The sequence below is a fragment of the Polypterus senegalus genome, chromosome 1 (genome assembly GCF_016835505.1).
Source record: "Polypterus senegalus isolate Bchr_013 chromosome 1, ASM1683550v1, whole genome shotgun sequence".
Lineage (NCBI taxonomy): Eukaryota > Metazoa > Chordata > Cladistia > Polypteriformes > Polypteridae > Polypterus > Polypterus senegalus.
In genome coordinates this window covers 162,198,067-162,207,635 of record NC_053154.1, presented here as the reverse complement: position 1 = coordinate 162,207,635, position 9,569 = coordinate 162,198,067, and the positions used below count along the sequence as shown (strand labels likewise).

At 39.6% G+C, this 9,569-nt stretch overlaps 1 protein-coding gene across 2 annotated transcripts; it reads right to left on the bottom strand.

Moving 5' to 3' along the window:
* Nucleotides 1-491: 491 nt before the first annotated feature.
* LOC120534214 (solute carrier family 35 member G2-like) lies at nucleotides 492-8,882 on the bottom strand. 2 transcript variants are annotated; one of them, XM_039761626.1, is made up of 2 exons: nucleotides 8,443-8,882; nucleotides 492-1,935 (listed from the first exon to the last, which is right to left on the bottom strand). In XM_039761626.1, exon 2 carries the CDS (start codon nucleotides 1,929-1,931, stop codon nucleotides 684-686), a length of 1,248 nt encoding a protein of 415 aa, XP_039617560.1. In that variant the 5' UTR covers nucleotides 1,932-1,935; nucleotides 8,443-8,882; the 3' UTR covers nucleotides 492-683. The 2 variants fall into 2 exon arrangements, with proteins under 2 accessions (XP_039617560.1, XP_039617568.1); XM_039761634.1 differs by lacking the exon at nucleotides 8,443-8,882 and adding an exon at nucleotides 2,605-2,754.
* Between the last annotated feature and the right edge of the window lie 687 nt (nucleotides 8,883-9,569).

Sequence of the window (9,569 nt, the reverse complement as noted above, 5' to 3'; positions counted from 1 at the left end):
TCTCTACTGAAGTTCCACAATGGCCTTTGTTTCATGGTGCCAGATAAAGAGTATACATAGAAGTTTAGTTACCAACTTGTACGTGGTCAGAACTGAAAGCTCAGTTGAGTTTGGTGCTGAGCTCCAAGAGCTTCATTTAGGCCTTGAAGCTTAGCTGCAACAACAACAGGGTTAAAATGATTTTGAAGATGCTTACTTTGAAGCACATATTATTCATTCACACTAAACTGGCTTAAACTTGGAAATTTTCCTCTCACCCTGAAAGCTTGATTGTGCACATTTTTATTAGAAAGGCTGCTGCATATATTAAAAGGCTGGCTGACTGATTTGTCATGCTTTGTCAGATCTTTAAAACCTGCTTTCTTTTTACATCCACCCCAATCCGTTGTGCAATCTACTTCAAGTGACAGACGCAGTCCACCTGAAGCGTGTTTGTCGCATTGGGCTGAATTGTTAATTTTTTTTGCTTCCAGGAAATTGGGACATAGACATTGCAATTTTTGCTCTTTGCTTTATTTGACACTAAACAGTTATAAAGAGCAATACACAATTGGTACTCTTGACGTCACAATACAAAATATATTTGTACAGTACATATATGAGCAATAAGATTAATTCAAATATTCATCTGAATCTTCCACTGCAACACAGACATTTCAAACAAAGAAAATAATCTATTGCAATCACTTAATGGGAGAATCAAGTATCTCTTCATAATCCTGCCTCCTTCCTCGTCTGACCCAATAAAGCTTATATCCTGTAAGGATGAAGACACTGAGAATTATTATGGCACCACCAATGACATCATAAACAGAGGGGATCATACGTAACACTAAAAGCTGAAGGGTCATGGCTACCACAATTTCTAAATGTTGGACTGTGCTCACCAGAGCTGGATGAAATTTATTTAAAGCATAGTATACACCTAAGAAAGCAACGGTGGAGCAAATACAAATGGCAATAAGATAGCCCCAGGTTTCTGCATCCAAAGGTATAATAGGCTCTTGGAGGACAAACATAGTAGAAGCTCCCCAAACTGTACCTGTCCATCCAAATGTGAAAAGAGCCGTCCACATGCTGACCTTGTCTTTAATGGCTCTGTAAATAATCATGGACAGGGCAGCAGTTAACCCTGCCATGACAGTCATGGTGTATCCAAATGCTTCTTTCCAAAAGCCCAATAAAGACTTATCTTCATCTACAATGTTGGGAATCATTACAAGACAAAGGCCAAAGACACTGCTCACCACAGTCACAATGTCTGTGTAAGCCAATCTTTCATCGATTAGAAGAAAAGCTAATATGGCACTGAACACCGTAGTTGTTGCCCTCCACATGATGGTGCCATTGCTAGGTGGCACGATTGCAAAGGATGTGTAAGCACAGGTAATAGATATGACATTGCATACTCCATAGAAAAAGAGCCACAATTTGTATCCTTTAGGTCCAAGTGGGGGCTCTTGGTAATAAAAGACGACAATTATTGAAAACACCTGAATGACTGAACGAATAAAGAGTAGTTCCAAGGACGGCACATTAGAGCGGTCAGCTGCCAGTCTGGTGACCAGAGCAACGCATCCATGAGCCAGGGCAGCTCCAAACAGGGCTGCCCACGTCACTCTGGAGTTGAACACGGAGCTATCTGCAAAGCCCTGTAGCTGCTGACTGATTCCGTTGTCTCCTGGCTCATCCAGGGACTTGGGACGGGCATCCATTGTGCCAAAAAAAGTCCTTCCATATCTTTTACCCTCAGTTAGCAAAGTGTTGCTGGGATTATCATCTACAAAGTTTCCACTTTCTTCAAAAGACAGAGTGTCATTGTAGCCGTCATCTCCAGGTTGTGGGTAATGGGATGAATACTTAACAGTGACTGTCTTAGGGTGAATCTTCACTCTTTTCTTTGGTCCAAGTTTGGATGGTGAGGTGTCCATCTTCCTGCAGAATTCAAACCAAATATGCCTTAGTATTTCAGGCCAAATTAAGACTACCTTGTGTAGTTGAATAGATAAGAATAAAACCAAGTCAACAGTAACCAGGGTCATCATGTCAATATTCCGTAGTTTTTGAACTGGCATGTTAAGCAGTTGTTTAAGACTATGGATTCTGATAAAATTCATCTTAAATAAGCTTCAGTTGAAACCACAATAATGCAATTGCTCCCATTATGATGTGCCGCTGTGTTACCGCAAACCACCAGTCATATTATTCAAGGGTCAAATACAGGACTTACAATTGCTGATTATAACACAAAAAATTACCTAGGGATCAGTATAAAACAAATTCATTGTTTCTTATCACATTACCCCTATGGAAAATGTTTGACATATTTTATAAAACAAATCTTTTATTAAAAATGATAGAATTTGCTTATGTGTTACAGTCAATATGAAAATCTATTTAAAGAAGCCCCTTAATTTTAGAGTAGTGGGATCTTGCAGCATACTTTGGCAGTATTGAGTCTGAATGTAAAGCAGAAAAGAATTCTGGACAGCAACCCAGTCCAGTGTAGGGTAACTGCGCTTCAACAATGTGGACTTGTTAACTCGCCCAATATGTGCATGTTTGGGACATGACATAAAAACAAAGTTCCCAAAATAAACTCACCCTGACAAAGGGCAAACATGCAAACTACACTGTCAGTTGGTGGAGTGGATTTGATCCCAGTCAGCAGCAGCACTGGTCACCATGCTGTTCATCATTTTATCTGAAATAATGAATTGTACCAAAATAAGAATTCCAAAATGCAGGATAAGGATGCCTCAATCACACATTACTATCATAATGAAATGTACTGTGTGTCGACTCAAGAACATCACATTCTGAAAAGAAATCTCAACCGCAGTCAATCACATTTAATCATTAGTGAAAGCCATTGTACTTCCTTTTAATGATTACTGCTATGAATTATTTATTTGCTTTTTTATATTGCCATAACAGCAATTCCCTGTCATTATTAAAATTTATTAGATTTCCTCCATCTATGACATTTGAGGTTAAACAGTAATTGTTAAATCTATTTTCTATAGTAAGAAACTGGCTTGTACTAGATATGTTAACCTTTTTGTACAAAATTAGTGTGCAACAGTTTAAGAAGTCAGCATTTGTTAACTGGAGCTGCTATTTATCGTTGTCAGGGTCAGCACTAATTATAGAAGAGAGGTTTGTTAAATGCGATCTGTACTGCCGTGATTATTTTCTGTTAATGTCAGTTATTGTGTCCTGTCATATTGCTCTACCAATCAAACAATTCATTTTCCCCACATTTCCTCTTTTTGGGATGAAGAATGCAAGTTGGTTACACACACATTCCATTTCTGTTTCCATTTTCGGTTTCAGCAGTATATTCTGGTTTATGCAGTTTGTCTAATGCATTTGCATACTAATTTCCTATACTGCAAAATTATTTTCTAAGTCCAAGTTGCTATTTTTACCATTTCTGATTTTGTATTCCTTATTCATATCTAGTTGCATCACTAGTCATTGTGTTTTTGTTCTTTACTACTACTAGACTAGACTACTAGTAAAGTTGTATTTTGTCAGTCAGTCAGTGATTTTCCAACCTGCTATATCCAAAAACAGGGTCATGGGGGTCTCCATCCATCTATTAACTTACTGAATCCAAACACAGGGTCACGGGGTTTCTGCTGGAGTCAATCCCAGCCAACACAGGGCACAAGGCAGGAACCAATCCTGGCCAGGGCACCACCCCACCGCAGGACACACACACACCAAGCATACACTAGGGACAATTTAGGATCGCCAATGCATGTCTTTGGACTGTGGGAGGAAACTGGAGCACATGGAGGAAACCCACGCAGACACGGGGAGAACATGCAAGCTCCACAGCGAACCCAGGTCTCCTTACTGTGAGGCAGCAGCGCTACCACTGCGCCATCGTGCTGCCCCATTTTATTTTGTGCATTATCAATTTTATCTTATTGTTGTAACCGTTTGTATCTACAGCTCTTTAACATTCTCTTTTACTTTAGTCATTTTTATTGTCTCTGGTACATTTGTTGCTTGCAATTACTAAACATCCGTTTTATGTGTAACATTTTCTCCTTCTGTCTTGCCACTGGTTGGTGCTTTTGCCTTACTCGAATGAGAGCTGACAAATATTATTTGAAATAGGCTTTCATCAGCATTAATTCCCAATATGTTTATCAGATACTTTTTCCTTAATTTTTCAATTTTGATTTCTTGCTTTACTTGCCTTACTGTGCTGTACAGGTAGCAAACTGTGATAGGAGGTATACTCAACCAGCCATGTCTGTTCACTTTGTTTCATTTGCTTTTCACATGTACTGTAGCCAAATGTGATAAGGGCTGCAACAATGGCAGAACAACAACAGATGTGGTTGTTTGCTTCATGTTGCTAGTAAGGACAGCAAAAGTAAACTACTAGCTAAAATACGTAAAAAGATTTCATAATGGTAAGTGCCGCTGACACCTCGAAGCTAAAGAGCCAGGAGTTTGTATTCTGTGTTCAGTGTGCATGTTCTTCCTGTGTCTGTATGGGTTTGACTTCTGGTACTATCATGTTCACTCCATAGGTTGACTTCTGACTCAGTAGTCCTACAGGCTGCCGCAAATTAGAATAAGCAGATTTAAAAATCAATGCACGGATAAATAAAATGTATATAATCTATGTCTTACAAAGTGTTCTCACTATGCTTATATCTGATTTCCGCTCTGTATTAACTATCTTTGTTAATTAAGTTTCTGTTGATCTGCCCTCATGAAACCTAACTTTTGTTTTATAAACAATGTATGACTGATAATTTCTCAGCTGTTTATTTTTATTTCTTTAATGACATTCAATTTACTATTCATTTTGAAAACCTTGCACTTTCAATTTAAATAGGGTGATGATATCAAATAAACCAAGATTATTATATGATTACAAAAAGTACACTTTAAATATACAATCTCAGAAAACAATTAACTGACAGCACTAAATTGTCCCAATGTGTGTAGTGTGTAAATGTGCTCTTTGTTGGACTGGCATCCTGCCTTGGACTTGCTGCAAACAGGACAAAAAGTACTAGAAACATCAGGTTCAGAAAATCAAGGAATGTAAAGATCAATATGTTCATCAATATCACAAAGCTGATTTGCTCAAAAATGACTCGGTGGCACAGTAGTTAGTGTTGCCGACTCGTGGATTTCTAGTCTGCTGATTATGTGGCGTTTACAGACTCTCTCCACATCTGCATGTTTTTTTTCCTGTTTTCTTCCCACATTCCAAAGATATGCATTTTAAATGACTCTGTGTGAGTGTGAATGTAAGTGCAAGTGGGCCCTGCAACACACTAGTGTTCCATCTCAGGTTGATCACTTTAAAAAAATGTTGTAAGATGAAAAAGATTGTGGAAGTTGGCCCGTTATAGATCTTAAATTAGTATCCTATGGTATAGATATGTGTATCATGAAAATAGGTCATGTCATGTTATGACATTTTCTAACCTGCTCAGTCTACACAAAGGTTAGGGTTTGGGGCTGGAGTCTATCTCAACTAGTACAGGGCACCAGTCCATCGCAGAGTGAACACACATCACAACACTATAGCCAATTTGGCATTATGAAAATCTAGAAAGACCATATATTTCAAAATTCTAATTTCCACTGAGCAATTTTACATTATCTTTAAAACACCCTGTCATCCATTTTCTGAACCTGCTTGCTTATTTACATGGTCATGTACAGTGTAGATGAAGCCTATCTACTTGTTCAGGACACAGACCATTATACAACACACTCTTCTGGAAAATGGCATATATTAGAGAAAGTGACTTGGGGAGCATGGCTAAAAACTCTCACAGTACCATAATGTTGTACATGGACATATAAAGAAATAGTTTAAAAACTCTAAAGGGTTCTGTGGCTGTCACTGTGGGCAGGTTCATATCCTCTTGCAGAATTAGGAGGCACCAAGGAGTTACAGAGCAGCTGGGCGTGCAGATAAACAAGCAACTATCTGAGGACTGAATGACATATTATACCAGCAAGAAGAATCCTGTGAGGGGTCCCCATTTTTATGGCCACAACACACTCATATCATGAGAACCTTATAAATTATGTTTTGTGCTCCTCTCTTATGCACAAAAAGGCTGCACTTTGACACACCCTGTTTAGATGGTAGCTTTACTGCTCCACTGCTGAAGTGTGGCTTACATACTGCATGACTTCTAGTTACGGTGTTAACTCAGCCTGCCCCACAACAATTAACAACCCAAGTAAATTATTATAGTTTGCATTTTGTGACAGCACCTCTGTGTTGACTGCTGCAGTTTAATATTTCTTAAATATGCCATGATCATTGCTAATAGCCTATATAAGTTTTCATGGTATCAGGAATGCATGCGTCAAAAAGCCACCATCTGACATGTAAATACCATATGCCGCCTCCAGCAGGTAAAGACTGCCAGTCATTGCACCCCACAATATCAGATACATGCAGCATACAGACTGGTGGTCAACATGGCATACGTTTCAGTCAGCACATAAAACTCAAATTTCTACTGCAGTAGAAATGCCATAATTAGCAGTGAAACGATGGCAAGCCGTATAGTGCATGTCCCTCTAAAAATATTAGCTGCACCATTGCCTTCCTCCATTCTCCAAACACAGCTGGCTTTTTTCTTTTAAACATGTCAGACATTTCAATGTACTTCAGCCATGGTCCTAACGTCCAAGTTTTATGGGTGCAGTTAATATGCCTTGAGGTCAAGTGTAATTTGAAATCTTTGATGTTGCATTTTTAAATCAGGATATGAAAATTAGATCTGTTAGTGCTTCTGAGCTAAAGCACAATGTAATTGTCAAAGTGGAGTATACACATTCTTCCTTCAATCCCCTGTCTCTAACTGGCTATCTCTCCCATCACTTCACCACCTAACGCTGTAGCTTATGTGTGGTGAGCATACTGGTGCAGCAATGGCTGCCACTGCATCAACCAGGTGGTTACTACGCATTGGTGATGGCTGAAGTGGCTTCCTGCTATCTATGTAAAGCACCTTGAGGAGCTTAAAAAAAGCACTATATAAATTAATTATTAATACGCATCTTCATTTCTTCCAAAATCTCCCAAAAAAACAGGTTTGATTGTTACAGTCCCTTAATTTGCTAATGGTGTCCATGAATGTGCCACCTTGTGGATTTCAGAATTGGTTCCTGCATCTGCTTAGGTGGTTTGAAAAATAAATGAATGATGTCATATTTAAAAACGTCACAACATAACATAGAAGCTTCTTATAATTTTCATTGGCACCAGAGAGTGGCAACATGTTGCATTTTAATTAGCACATTCAATTAATAATTTTACAGTACCTTATACACGTGGCAATGATGACTCTATAAAACATAAAATGACCTCATAAACCTTGGTTTCCTACGAAGAAACATTGTATGGGACACAAGGTCGTCATACAGACACAATGATCAGATTCTGAAGCTGCCAGTTAACCTATGAAGGAAGTCAGGAATGAATTCAGACTGCCCAGAGAAAACCCCTAACACACAGAGAGAACATGCCAACTCCACCGAGCAACTGAGGAGAAGGGGACTAGGATGCTTTAGGTGTAAAGAAACCACTGCAGCACCTAGCCAGCCTATCTTCATTCCACCAAAACGATATTTCTGTCGGTGACAAGCAGAGCCCAGTTATTTTCTCCAAGTACGAGCAGCTCCAGGGTTGCACTGGAGAATAAGTACACTAATTCGGTAATCATTGGGAATGCATTTTACGCAACCATGCACACACTTTTTACGATAGTTAAAATATGGCAGTGATGTTATGTGTATTATATAGAATGGGCAAGGTTATTTAAATACATTAACGTACATTTATTAAAAAATGTTCGAATGACGAAACAAAAAAGAATTGGGGCTGTCATATGCGAATGCGCCTACCGTGCGAGCTACGTGATGCGGACACGCTCGGTAGCACACCGACGTTATGTGGGACACTCCGCAGACGTTACAAAGCGGCTGCTCTTTTGAAAACGGCGAAGACTGGCCACCGTAAATAGGGGGCGAATAACGGAAACGTCTCTCCTCCCTAAGCCTTTGCCGAACGCCGCTTTTGTGTAGCACGCAGATCATATGTGTGAGACTGTGAAGCTTCTAAATGAATCTATGAAGCTATTTAAATGTATCGTTTTCACGGGGGCATGCCAGCCCGCCGATTCTGGGCAAGACCCGGCTGTTTTTCTTCACTCCCTTATGAATGAACACTTCGGAGTGACAAACAACCTCCGTCTAGAGGAGCTGAAGGCTGTTAAAAAAATCTGAGAAATATTGGTAAGCGAATTTTTAAAACCGCCACTCCAGTTCCAGGGATTTTTCCTAACCTGCATAAAGAGCTCATACACGTTTATGCAAGAATAACGTTTGCATTCAGAGCATCTCTCGCATGTGTATATTCACATATAATAGACTCACCTTCAAATTACCATTAAGCAGTCAGAAAGCCTCGGTTTTTTCTAGTTAAAGGTTCCTCTGGGCAGTCCTCGCGCCGCAGACCGCGTATACCATGTCGCCCTGTTGGCGTCCGTCTGTCCACAGCGCTCCACACCGTGACATCCCCCGTTCTGGAAATGTGAAGGACCGAGCGCACATCCGGAGTGTGACCACTCGCACTGCGCTCCTTACGGTGGGCCGGAGGACGATAATTGAGGGGGAGGAAGCTCGAGGAAGGTGGGGTACATGCGTCAAAGGGGGGTGGCGGGTGAGAAGCGGAGGACGACGGCCGCCTCCAAAGTGAACGGATAGCGCGACACTCGCCGAATAATTAATTAAATAAATAAATAAACAAATAAATAAATAAAGCCAACGTTCTGCTCCCATGCCACCAGGGGTAAGACATAATGATGGTACACGCGTACAAATGAAAGGGAACGTGTGTGCGGTGCAGAAGGCGCTCGAGTCGCATCGTCTCACTGTCATGTTGATTTCCTTTGCTTTACAGGTGTTTAAATATTATTACACTCCGCATCTTTTTAGAAAATGATATCCATCCATCTATTCATTGATTTATTATTGCTCAGCAAATATGAATGCCTAAGTTTGACAGTCATTCAAATAAACTCATTTATTTACACCCTGGATTTATTAATTAATAGGTCGAGTTCTTATCAACTTTCTAATATTCAGTAAAAGTATTCTGTGTCAGAAGATGTTTCAAAATATTCCATCGCCCCTTTAATATATAACGATAGCCACCGCCAACCTGATGTACACATTATTTTGTTCTTACTCTCTGGTCAAGAAGTTTCTTCCTTCATTTCGTCATAGGCTGCACTTGGATTGTAGGGTGGTGGCAGCAATGGGATCTCTTTCTAATTTTTGTATTGAGGACTTCTTGTTTATAGAAGATATAACTTTTTTTTTTAACTTATGAACATTTTGAAATTAAATCAGTTTTTTTGGTCTGTTGTATGTTATATATATGTTATACCGTTCAACTTGTGTTGATGTCAATGCAAGGCATCAAGCTTCTTTGGGGTCCCCCTATTTTTGGCTCTCTAGATCACTAAAAAAATGAACTATGAGGCCATTTTTGGACCTTA

Coding starts and splice junctions, on each gene's coding strand:
- LOC120534214 (XM_039761626.1), bottom strand. CDS start 1,931: ATGGACACCTCACCATCCAAACTTGGACCAAAGAAAAGAGTGAAGATT.